The 12,546-nt window shown below is 44.1% G+C and overlaps 1 protein-coding gene across 2 annotated transcripts in view; it reads left to right on the top strand.

Moving 5' to 3' along the window:
* IGF1R (insulin like growth factor 1 receptor) overlaps nt 1-11,688 on the top strand; it is a 132,418-nt gene extending 120,730 nt beyond the window's left edge. Inside the window, exons 19-21 of one of the 2 annotated variants that reach the window (XM_015873184.2) lie at nt 1,007-1,136; nt 5,258-5,392; nt 10,779-11,688. In XM_015873184.2, coding sequence (XP_015728670.1) covers nt 1,007-1,136; nt 5,258-5,392; nt 10,779-11,145 — 632 coding nt within the window. In that variant the 3' untranslated portion in view covers nt 11,146-11,688. 2 annotated transcript variants of the gene reach the window in all.
* Nucleotides 11,689-12,546: the final 858 nt, after the last annotated feature.

The following is a 12,546-nucleotide window of genomic DNA, read 5'->3' as shown; positions in this document are numbered from 1 at the left end:
AGTGATGGAATATCTGCACAGATGGGGCTGTTAGTCAGGATCACTGGGGTATCAGCAGCTCTAGCAGGTAAGGAATGAGAAGCATCAGCGGTCTCTCATTCAAGCTGTAGACTTGTAGTAATGGCTGCGAGAATTGCTTAAGCTGGAGGACTTCTCTTTTCACTCCACATTTCCAAGACAAAAAGTGATAAACTGGATTTTGTCCAAGCCTTTCTATGCCAGCAGATAGCATTTAATTTAGCAAGCAGTTTGATCACATGTGATTTACTAAGTTTTTGTTAGTATCTGGAAGTGAAGTTGCTTACCTGAATAGGCTCATACAACGCCCAACCAGTCTGTGTGCATCAAGCTGATGGTATGGAAAAAACTGGAAGGAGTGAGTGCCAGTCAGACAGTGTTAGGCCAAGCCTTGCAAATGCTTACGTATTTATAGCTAAGGGCATGACACATGTCACTGGGAGTGTGGCTTTAATAGTGGTCTGCATTAGTCATAGATGAATAGGCTAATCCTCTGTGGAATGTGAGGTAGAATATTACGTAGGAACTGAAAACTTGCTTTTGAGGGAGGAAAAATGTGAGAGAAGCACTAACCTCGAAATATGAATTTCTTTAATTAAAGGCAGTAGGATAAGAAATAAAAGAGTTATTTGCGTTCTTTAAAAAGAAAAAAAACAACACACACACACTGGACTGTTGAGCAGATTAATGTATGACGTGAACTTCAGAAGATTTGACTTACTGCAAGGCTTGGATGTAAACTGTGGAACTTTCCTTAATAACATATTTAAATCATTCAGAGCTGATCTGGATCCAGCTCTGACTGCTGATATCCATGGTAAAAATGCCTGCTGATTTTTCCAGGAGAGACAAGGCAGCCAGCCCTGGGCAGGCAGGTGAAGGCTCTGCAAGGCAAAGTGTTGTGCTGGCAGGTGGAAGATAATGGCTTGTAGTAAGGTGCAGTGTTTGTTGTTTCATCATGCAGACTAACAAAACTTGTGCCTTCTAGATTTTGGCATGACAAGGGATATCTATGAAACAGATTATTATCGCAAAGGGGGCAAGGGGCTTCTCCCTGTCCGCTGGATGTCCCCCGAGGCCCTCAAGGATGGCATCTTCAACACTCAGTCTGATGTCTGGTAACAAAAAAGGGGTTTTGAAAAAGCAGTTTTACCCCTCTTCTTTCTGGTTTCTGCTCTTGTTTTCCTAGGTTTAATTAAGTATCCTGCTGCTTCTGGCTCCTCAAAGGTAGCTCTCATTATCCACTGCAAAACTTTTTACTTTCTGTTGTTTCTGTTGCAAAAATCAAGGGCTCGTGAGGTTATTGTGCCCTCAGAGGCAGAGCCTTAGATGGATTTCCATAGCTGGAGGTGCAGCTTATTTCCCGCTGTGAGTTGTAAAATCACTTGTGCAGTGAAGAACATTACCTTCACCTGGAAGAGCAAGTTGTCATTTTTCAAATTGCCCTCCCTCAAGAAAAGCATTAGAAGTTGCCAAGAATATGGAAAGGTTCATGGTGCTGACCTGCTTTTCTATCAAAACCTTCTGTGTAAATAGCTCTGCTTTCCTGCAGACAGTTTGTGTACACTACCATTTTTTTTCTTTGGAGCTCTCCCTCGTGTATATTCTCCTCCATCTGGGGCTTTGCTTGCTTTATATACCACGAGATGCGGAAATAGGTTTTTTCTTTAAAAGCACATTGCTTAGTTGCTGTATCTGTGAAGTTATTAATAGAGGCGTTCAGGAAATTTCAAAATAAACTTCTTAGTAGAAATAATACTCTGGAACATTCCTCTCTCCCCGTCACCCCCCGCCCCCCCACTGCTTCTTTCTGCTTTTGCAGAAAGACGGAGAGGCCTTGGCAAAAGATGAATGTGCACAGGCAAAACCTCTGCCTCTACTCAGACTTTTATGGTTTCTCTGCCTCCTTAACAAGATGTTTTTACTGCTGATTCGTTACAGAATTGGCAGCTGATTGCCTCCAAATGCCTAAAAGTCAGTAGAAATGGTATTTTAGTAGTAAACTGCATTTTCTTTAAACAGCTTGAGGATTTTGGAGTCAGTGGGCTGCAATCCACAACATCAACTTTGAAAAACAAATGGAAAAGCAAAGTATCGGAATGTTACTTAACCTCAAACTTGGAATTCAGTGAAAATATCCACTTTGAGTTGAAGGGGAAGCCCTCATCAGCCGTTCACCTAACAGAACCACGCTTCTGGCAGTCCCTCTGTAGTAAAACAATTCTGGGACTTGTAATGGCTTCACAAAGCAGACAGATCTGAAATACATCACTCAAAAAATCTCCAGGTTTAGAAGTGAATTTAGCCTAGAGTGAGGAGCTGGCAGACCTGCTGCTTCTAACCACCAAACAGGAACTTCCACATCCAGCCCTAGTCTTCAGCCTTTGTTTCATGTCTGTAGTAGACTGGCTGTCAGCTTTGCTGATGTATTGCTGTTGTTCACACAGATTTTGCTTCTCACCTGCAACTCTTGAGTGGCCTTATTTAAAGTGAACTTGGATTCCAAAACACTCACACAAAAACAACAGATTGAGATGCTAAGTGAGGCGTCCTTACTGAATGTGTGCTTCAGTTGTTGCAGGAAGTGTATGTGTTCTCTTAGAGCTAACAAAACACAGTGTTCATTGTCCAAAGCAAGACTGATCAAACAGTATTGCATTTTAGGAGCGGGACATGGAATGTATTGTAGCCAGACTACTGCTGATGTCCCATAAAGGAAAGCAGCTCACTGAGAGTAGTGTTGGGAAACTCAGGGGAGAAGAGTCAGATCTGACAGATTCATAGTTGGAAGCATACAGGGAGGAAAACATCATCTGCTGGACCACAGGTCCACAGATCTCAGCAGTGCTTTGCTTTGCCCTTGCCATGGTTTGCGACTGTTGAAGTGATTTTTCTCCTAAAATGCAGCTCGCGTGGGGATGCTGCCTTGAGGAATAAAGCAAAGGAGCAAAGTTCCGCACAAGGAACTTGTATGTTTAGAATATGCAACACTTGCATCTGCCACATATCCGTGGATAGGGACTCAGATAAAAAATGTGCAGTGTTTTCCTCTACTTTATTCCTCAGTAACTTTTAATTGTGTACCTTGAAGGCCTCTTCATGCCCAGGTAGAGTCCCCGTTCATAAGTTGCCTTATGAAAACTTGCTGAGCTTATGAAAACCTTTTGAGGGGCCGTTCATGTTTTTATTCAAACAATACATAAAAAAAAAAGAAAAGTAGGTAGGTTTTTTTTCTGCCTTTTTGGTAGGAAATTGCGACATCTTGGTCTGTGTTCTTAGAGATCAGTTTTAGAAGCCAAAATGTCACAAAGACAAAACTGCGAGTGGTCAGAGTGTAAGATTTATAAGCTGTAAGGTGAGATGGCAAACTGCACAAGAGTGTCTGGAGGTTTTTAAGGGTGGAGCTTTATTTTGGCAGTTCATTCTTTTATTGCTCTCCAGGCTGAAGAATGAGGTAATTAGACAAGAGTGTTGTTGTTGTTGTAGTTGGAGAGAACACTTGTTGTGTAGGAGAACGTTTTAAAATGAATGTAATACTGTTCAGGATGAGGGTGTGCTTCTATAAATAAGTCTTCGGCATCTTGCATTCTTCCAGAGATAGTGGTTGCCTTGAAGGAGCAGTGTAAGTGTATTTGTTATGATAATGTGGCCGGGAGATGTGCAGAACATACTCTCCTTATTCCTGCAGTGATGAAAGCAGCTTCAAAGCCACCAAGGTGCTGATCTGACCCTCTGAAAAGCAAACAGTTGCATGTCTGCCTGTGGCTTCTGGCTTCAGTCACAAGCTGCTTCAGATCCACTGGATAACAGAAAGATAAAAAACTCTGTACCATAACCCTCTAATAGTGCTGGACCCCTGGTTATGCAGCAGTGTCCTGTCAGGTCTATACTTCTGTCCCTGTGCTTGACTCAGCATTTTAGCAACAGAAGATAGGACAGCAGCTGGATTTGTTCATTGCGCAGCAGCTCTAAAAGTAGATGACTGTTGAATGCAGGGCAGACAATTTGATCTGTCTGCTCAATAAACTAATTTTAAATCGAGGTATTTTTAGAAAGCGTCGATATTTACATCTAAACTGTCCAATTACATAATTGTGTTTATCTTTATTCACCAGTAATCAATTTGTATTATTAGACAAACTTGTTTTTCACTTCTGCTGTCCTTTGTAGTTAGGGAGGAAGAGCCAGGAGCTCTGTGTCAGGATGTTGCTAAAGGAGTAGCTGGGTTTCTTACTGGGACTCAGCTGTACTGCTGAAGCAGCAAAGTGTAGGGCCTTTGTTTGAGGATCTGGAGAACATTTCTACCACTTCTCAGCCTATTTCACATATCACTTCCGTTAGTTGTTTCTGTATTTTAAATGCCTTGGTCCTTACTTTGCATTTTTCACTTGGAATGTGGAGGAAATCAGAGCAGAGAGGCAAATGGGAAGTATTGCTCAGTGTTCTGTGCCTGGGGAGCGGAGGTTGGTTGATTTGCTTCTCATGGGGAGGCAGATGAGATGCACAGGTGCAGTGGGTGTGTTTGCTGTTTAGCTCACTGCTGCCTGGAGTGGTAGGGAAAAATTGAAGCTTTGAAATGAGATTTGTGAGACTTTAGGATTTCTGACAAAAAGCAGCTTGCGCTGGAAGGAAAGCTTAGAGTTCTGCTTCACTGTCATCTCAGCTGCTATCAGAAGTGCCTGAGAGATGTTACAGGGAGATTTTGGTTTTCATTTCTTTAACGCACAGCTGTTGTTTTTTCCTTGCTGTCTCTGTCACTTTGGGGCTTGTTGGGCCTTTTTAAAAAACACCTCTTCAGCTCCTCAACCTGTACAGGAGGTTGGCAGGAACAATATTTTTTCCTCTTCCCTTACCTGCATCTTTCCTTTTCCTCTGCTCTTTCCACCTCCCAGGGCATCTTGAGTCCAAACTCAGAGCTGTGGGAGGGGGAAACGAGGTTTGTGCAGATTGTCCAGACAAGCACCCAGCTTAGCTGTCCTCTGAATTAGGAGGCCTCTGGTCAGTGCAAGGAGCTTGTAGTGGCTTTTCTTACTGATCGACCTTTGCAGAACCGCTGTGAACAAACAGTGTTGGACCACTGAATAATTGCAATCAGCTCTCATGTGTAGGTTACGATGTGGAAATTAAGAGAGTTTTTTGTAAAAAGAAAATTCCCCCAGAAACCGACTTGCTGAGCATCATCGAAGAAAAATATCTTTGCAAACATTACTTGGCTTTCTAAAGTTCTTCTGTTTTCCAGGTCTTTTGGTGTTGTACTTTGGGAGATTGCAACATTAGCGGAGCAGCCGTACCAAGGCATGACCAATGAGCAAGTGCTCCGCTTCGTGATGGAAGGAGGCCTGCTGGAAAAACCAGACAACTGCCCTGATATGCTGTAAGTGTCGGCAGTTACCACTCAGTGCTCAGTTTATTCCTCATGATCCCTTTGTGTCTGCTTCTGCCCTGTCTGCCACAGGAGAGGCTGTTAAGATGTGACTGCAATGCAAGATGCTGTTTGAACAGTCTCTGTCAATCTTCGGCTTTGTATTAATTAGAGTTACCATCAAACACCTTTGCTTGTGGGCAGAATCTCACACTGGGCTCTTTCATAAGGAAGCGACACCCAATCCCTGTGTTCCTAACTAAATTTACATTTAATAACAGCTCATAAGTGTCATCTTCTGCAGCAGAAAATGTTGTACCTGTATCTTGTCTCTTCTGCTTCAAGTAAGTCTGCTGGGGATTAGGAGAAAAAAGAGCTTAGCTGTATTATGCTTAAACTCTCTGGAATGCCAGTTTGCAGTTCAGCATACAGGTAAATGGACCCTTCGTTCCTGTGTCTGAAGCAGCTTTGGATCTGCCATCTTGGTCGCTGCTCATTGCATTTAGGTAAACAAGTTTGCCCAGCCAACAGTTTTCTGCCCTGTGTGCACAGAAACAGGCATGCAGAAAAACCTTTGTCTACCCGTAGAACCCGCACAAAGCCTTACAGCCGAGCAGCATGCAGCACAGCAGGCTTTGGTTTTCAGCTTTACATTGCTGAAATACTTCTGCTGGCTTTGGTGTACAGCAGTTTCAGTTGTTCGGACTTTATTACTTTGATATACTTCCCAAACTGGCTTTTGGGAAGGAAATGCTGCGTCTTGCAGTTATTGAAATTTGTTGGAGGCCCGCAGAAGGGATACAATCACTTAAGGGCCTCAGCTGCTTGAGATTCTTAGGAAAAGAGCTTTTTTGGCTGGCCGGCTGGCTCTGGTTTCAGATGACAGGCAGCGTTGTTTTGTTGTTTGAGGGGGGTGGGTGTATGTGCAAGGGGAGGTGTAGTGCCATGTGATTCCTCAGTTTCACATTCTTTCCTTTCCACGATGCTGTGGAGAATTTCTGGCAGGCGGATCGACCGGAGATTGTTTCACATGGGGAGCGCCGTGTAATGGAGGCAGGGATGGGGAAGAACGAGGCTGTGAGGGGCTCTGGGTTGGGCTGCCCTGCTCCCCGAGTCAGCGGGGAAAAACGAGCTCTAATGCTGAAACTTGGCAAGAGTTTCAGCATTGGAAATTCCACTCTAACCTGGGGCACGTGTGGTATGGGCAGGGGAAGGAAAGCTCTCACTGCTGCAGCCCATCCACTGCTCTCCTCCATCCTTGAAACTAGTCCCGTGCTCACGGGGCCCTGCTTTCACCAGGTCCATTTTCAGGGTAACCAACGTATCTTTGCATTACTGTAAGCCAGCAAAACCTATTTTTGTGCCAGTTTTAAATGAAGCTGTTCACAGCCGATGGCTGTAAATGGCCATCAGGACTTTAGGCAAACATGGCAGGGGGGCAGAATGAAAATACCTTCCTTTTTTATTTTAACTTCTCTCCATTGGCACAAGAAGCAGAACTAAGGCACATTCAGTTATCCAGTGTAATGATGTCTCTCTTATTTTGTCAGTAGAATTGTGGGGAAAAAAAAGATCCTAAGTTTGCCCAGATGCTGAAAGAAATTGAATGCATTGGCCTTAGAAGCGCATTGTGACTTGTTGTAGCTTCCTTTCAGCTTATTTGGTCTTTATATTAGCACAGACTCTCGAGCCTGCTGAAATTCATCGAGACTGCTAAGAGAGTAGCAGTAGGGAGCTCCTAAAGTAATCTTTACCTTTGCTCCACGTACTGGGCATCCAAAGAACCTATTTTATGTGTTTGTAGTGCCTGGGGTTTTTGCATGCTTTCACTGCTTTTCCCATTGTCCATCCTATTGGCCTCAGGTTGGATGTAGGTGCTGGGCAGCACTCAGCAGCCGGTGCAGTCACAGCTGACTGTTACTGCTGGGAGCTGCCCTGGGGGCAGAGTTGCTTCTCTCCCTCCAGCTGTTTGATTACCCACTCCCCAGTGTGGGACATTATTATCAAACCTACGGAAAGGTGCTTGTAGCAGAGCTGTAAATGTGCCTTCCCCGTGCAAGATACTGACTGATCTGCGTTACTGAGTATTAACACACAGTATTAACTCAGGATGCCTAGAAAGCAAAGCCTGCCTGCTGCAGGAAAGTCAGCACGCTTCTACTGCTCTGCGCACTGTAACAGCAAACCAGAAGTGGAGCTAGGAGCATACCTTGTGACTGCAGAGGTATTTTTTATTGCTTTGACAGGTGAACAACTAAAATATAATAATGGGAGGATGGTATCTAATGTAGAAAACAAATTTACCTTTCTGAAGAGAGGGGGAATTACACTGACACACAAAAACATCCAGAACAGGTGGAGTAGGTGTTCTGCTGTGGGGAAGCATGGATGAGAACAGAGAGAAGAATCCTTCTGCAACTGACACCGAACCGACTATTTTTAACCTTACAGATTATGTGAGTGTTGACACAGCCCTGCACACTCCAGCCACAGCACAGCAGTTCTTGTAAGGGCCTCTCGTTGCCCCATGTGTGAATGCTACGTGGTGCAAGCAGTCTTGGCCGTTCCATCTCTCCTAAGACTGCAATGCCTGTAATGCTTGTTAGTGGCTGTGCTTTGCTAACCCCTGCTAGCAGGGAGCCATCAGTTTCCCCAGCGGATCAGAGACCAAGGACACTGGAGGAGCTGGAGGGGTTCTGTTCTGCAGCATGGATGTGTTGGATGGTTGTGCAAGGTGGATTTTATCGCACACTTGTCTTGTGGGTCAGAGAAGTGTTAAATCGGTGTGAAGGGGCTGAGCACAAAGAGGATGGTATTTCTGCAGACTTTTCACTCTTGCACAGGGTGAAACAAGACTCAGTTCTGTTTATGCTACACCCTCTTGGCATAGTTTGCATGATTTTACAGACAGAACCATGCAGTAAGACAGATGGTTCAATAAGACGGTGCCAGGAGAAGCTTTGCTGTTTTTCTCCTCTTCCTGTGTAATAAGTAAAGTTTTTATGTACTCCCATTGTTAGGCAGCGTTTGTCAGGTGATGGCTGCGTGGCAAGAAGATTACAGCTGAAGCTCTCAGACAGTGTGTTCCCATGGGGCTTTTAAAAGTTGTGTAGGCTGGAATTCCACTCTGCTTTTGAAGTAAGAATTGCTTCCCCCACATGTAGATGACTAGACTGTTTACGTAGTACTGATTTTCCCTTTGTTCCTGGTGCTCACTTGGTGTGAGGGTCTGCTTTCCAGAGGTGACACCAGCATGCAGCCGCCGCAGCGGGGTGGCAGAGCTCACTGCTGTTTTCTCCGTCAAATCACATCTGATGCAAAGCACAAGTGCACACTCAAATGGAATGCAGCTTCTATAGTAATTTTCCATTTTTGTTTTTTTTAATGTCTCAGTGCAAGAAGTGACTCCCAGTGTTCTTGGAGCAAAGGACTCATTATAGTGGCATCAGTTATTCCCTCATCTCATGCTAATGCCTCCAGCTTCCTCAGGCTCATGCCACCAGCCAGAAACACACTGGATAAAAGTACTTGGGTTGTATTAGCAGCCTGTTAAGTCTTCCATTGTCTGCTGGAAAGTTTTTTTTAAGATAATGTAAACAAGGTCTTAGAGCCCACAGAGTTAAAAAGAAAAGAAATATCCTTTTATGGGAACTCTGTAGGCTTTTTAAATCTGGAATGGATTAAAAGAAACATCACATGTCCTTGTTTGTGCTGATGTCACATGCATTACTCCACTGCTTGTGGTATCTCCTTAGCATTGCCCTTAGGCCTCAGGGCGAAGTGCCAGTGAATATCCAGTGTTCTTGGCTCCAGCCGAGGCTGCTATTCAGGGACGCAGCAGTCAGCTGGAAAGGAAACAGCAGTGAAGTAACTGAAATGGATTTTATATATTTATGTCTCAAGCTTTCCTCCTTGGCTGTGGGTGAGGGTGTAATACGGTTTTATAGTTTGGCTTCACTTTCGCTGTGGAAGTCTCTTAAAGACTCGAAAACAAGCAATAGTGGAGCAGTGTTTGTGTGTCTACGTGCCCGTTACCGTACGGTGCTGAGGAGCGGGGCACTCACAGCACAGCCGGTTTTGCCAGCTTCTTTTGGGTGTCACAGGGCCGTGCTCAGGTGGTTGGCTTCTGTTCGCACTATGCTGTGCCAGCCAAGCTCTCACAGCAATATTTGTGAATTCAAATGTACTTCAATTAAGATCACTTTTGTTTTGGTTGAAGCGCTCTCAGCAGTGTTTGCATCCCAAACACAGCAGATTTCCCCCTTTTTGCTGGTTCTAGTTGGCTGGGAACAACATTTCCCCAGCAGAGAGCTGAGTGGGAGGCACTGCTTTGCTTTGGTTCTGTTTCAGACCAGGGCTGTGCATTGGTGCAGCAGGCGTGGAGCAGGGCTCCAGCACAGTGACAGTCATATTGCAAGGCTTACTCCAGGGTAGGGACCCTTCTGAAAGCACGGCCTTAAGTGGCTTGGGCTTGGGTGGGCTTGGGGGCTATCCAAAAAAGAGTGTGCTTTTGTTCTTTTGGCTCTGTCTTTTTTAATGAAAAAAGCCCAAATAAACCCACACACTGATGCAGAGACCTGATGAACTGCTGTGAGGGCCAAAGGCAGTGCAGACTAACTGAAGTGTAGCATGGAATTGCTTACTTACTTTCAACCATCTATAAAGGAGAAATGCCTGTGCAAGTGAAGAAGCAGATGTAGGTATTACTGCTTTGTTTGGTGCTTTTGCTTTGCCAGCGTGGGACGTTGTACAGGTCTGTTTGTGGATGTGCTTGAACAGATGATCTCAGGCTCCATAAAGCAATATGCTTCCCTGGACGTAAATGAAAACAATGTAATTTTAGCATAGAGGATGAGAGAATGTTTTTGAGATTTGCAGATGCCTTTTGGATATTGCAATGTTAGCGTAATTTTCTTCTTTCAAGGAAAAAAAAAAAGGGGCTTTTTTTTTTTTTAAGCTTGTGTTTTCTATTCTATTTGTTTTTCAATATGCTTTTGGTAAAGTAAGAACTGATTTATTTGAAAAGATGCTCTGGGAGGTGCTACTGTACGTTGGGTAAGTAGAGGATGCTTTGGAGGAGAACCAGGGAAGTACCACATGGGAATAAGAGTACTGAATGCTGCTGGATGTCAGGTGTTGCAGGACTGCTTTATCAGCAGGCGTGTGCGGAAGAGGGTTGAGAAGGTTTAGGTCGGAGCTGTAGAAGTCAATCAGCGGTTGGAAAGCAGGTCAGCGTGTGTAACAGGGATGTCAGCCTGTAAAAATTCTGTCACTTCGTGTCCCATCTTTGTGGGGCGACTTTGTGAGACGCTCGGTCTGATTCAGTCACGGCCGGTTGCACTCCAGGCAGGGCTTGTAAAACACCTCGGTGAATGGATTTGCTGTGTTTCCCGTCCAGGTTTGAACTGATGCGCATGTGCTGGCAGTACAACCCCAAGATGAGGCCCTCCTTCCTGGAAATCATCAGCAGCATTAAGGACGAGCTGGATCCAGCGTTCAAAGAGGTCTCCTTCTATTACAGCGAAGAGAACAAGCCTGCAGACACAGAGGAGCTTGACCTGGAGACTGAGAACATGGAGAGCATTCCTTTAGATCCCTCCTCTACCCTCCAACCCACTGACAAGCACTCAGGACACAAAGCCGAGAACGGCCCAGGTGTGGTGGTCCTTCGGGCCAGCTTCGAGGAGAGACAGCCGTACGCACACATGAACGGGGGACGCAAGAACGAGAGGGCCTTACCGCTGCCCCAGTCTTCGGCCTGCTGATCCTTGGACCCAGAGTCTGACAGAAACACAACGCAGACAAGCGCGTCTATTGGGGGAAGAAAGAAAGAAAATAACAATATATTCAAAAGCCCTACTGTACCTCAGTGGATCTTCAGAACTGCCATAGCTGCACTTGGGAAGAACCCTTTTTTTCAGTAAACAAGTTATCGTTTTGTTTTTTTGTTTGTTTTTTTTTTTTCTTTTTTCAATATGCAAGCAGATGTTTGTTTTGGTAAAGGACTCCATTCATGGGGCACACAGTTGGCCTTTTAAAACTCTGATGTTAACACTTAATAGCAACAGAAAACTTGAGATTTGATCTCTCTCTCTCTCTCTCTCTCTCTCTGTCTCTCTCTCTCTCTCCTCTCCTTCTTTCTGTCTGTCTTTGCTTCATAATGGGAAACATATCTGCGTGCAGGTTCAACCGTACGGCACTTTTATCAGATCAAAGATATCGCAGGCCAGGTGGCTCCCTGCAGGCACCTGCCTGACACTGTAGGTCTTTATTTAAAAAAAAGAAAAAGAAAAAGAAAAAAAAAAAAAGAAAAGAAAAACGGAAGGAAAAAAAAAAAAAAAAAAAGGAAAAAAAAAATCTGAAAAAAACCAACACAAAAGAAACAAAAAAATCACAAAAAAAAAAAAATCAAAAAAAAAAAATAATCCACACCACAAACAAATTAAAAGACTGGAATTTTTAATGTTGCTCTTTAAACTTTTTAGAAACGCGTACAAGAACAACAGAGGGCCGGACTCGGCCGGGGGCTGTTCCATTTTCAACGCTGCAATTTTGCCAAAAAAAAAAAAAAGAAAAAAAAGAAAAAAGAACTCTGTTTTGTTTGTTTGTCTGTCTGTTTGTTTGCTGGTAGGCGTGGAAGGAGCACAGCAATCGACTCCTCTGCTGAAGGGAGATCCTGACCAATACGTTCTATTCAATCATACACTGGGATTGAACAAAATAACAGTAATCAAATTGTTAGTTCTTTTTTTTTTTTTTTTTTTTTTTTTTCCAAAACTGGATAAAATGTGATAATATTATAATATATATATTATAGGTTTAATTTTTTTTTTCTTGTGATGGAGAAGATAAAAGGGATGGAGTACAGAGCCAGCCCTCCCTTCGCCCCGTGCCCATCCCGATGAATTCTGGACAAAACTGGCAGTGGTGAGCTCTAAACCAACACGTGCATTCGGTACAGGAAAAGTCAACCGCACGCCAAAAACGCAATGTGAGAACCGTGACAAAAGCAGCAGCAGAGATCTCCGCCATCGCAGCCTGCCTTGTGCCGCAGGCCTGCAGGGAAAAAGCACCAATAACACAAAAATTGGGAGAAGATGAGGAAAAAAAAAAGAAAAAAAAAAAAAAAAGGCAGTAACCGGATTCAAGTGTATAAAACAAAACGC

This window comes from Coturnix japonica, chromosome 10 (assembly GCF_001577835.2).
Source record: "Coturnix japonica isolate 7356 chromosome 10, Coturnix japonica 2.1, whole genome shotgun sequence".
NCBI classification, from domain to species: Eukaryota; Metazoa; Chordata; class Aves; order Galliformes; family Phasianidae; genus Coturnix; species Coturnix japonica.
This window is presented reverse-complemented; position numbering and strand designations above follow the sequence as displayed.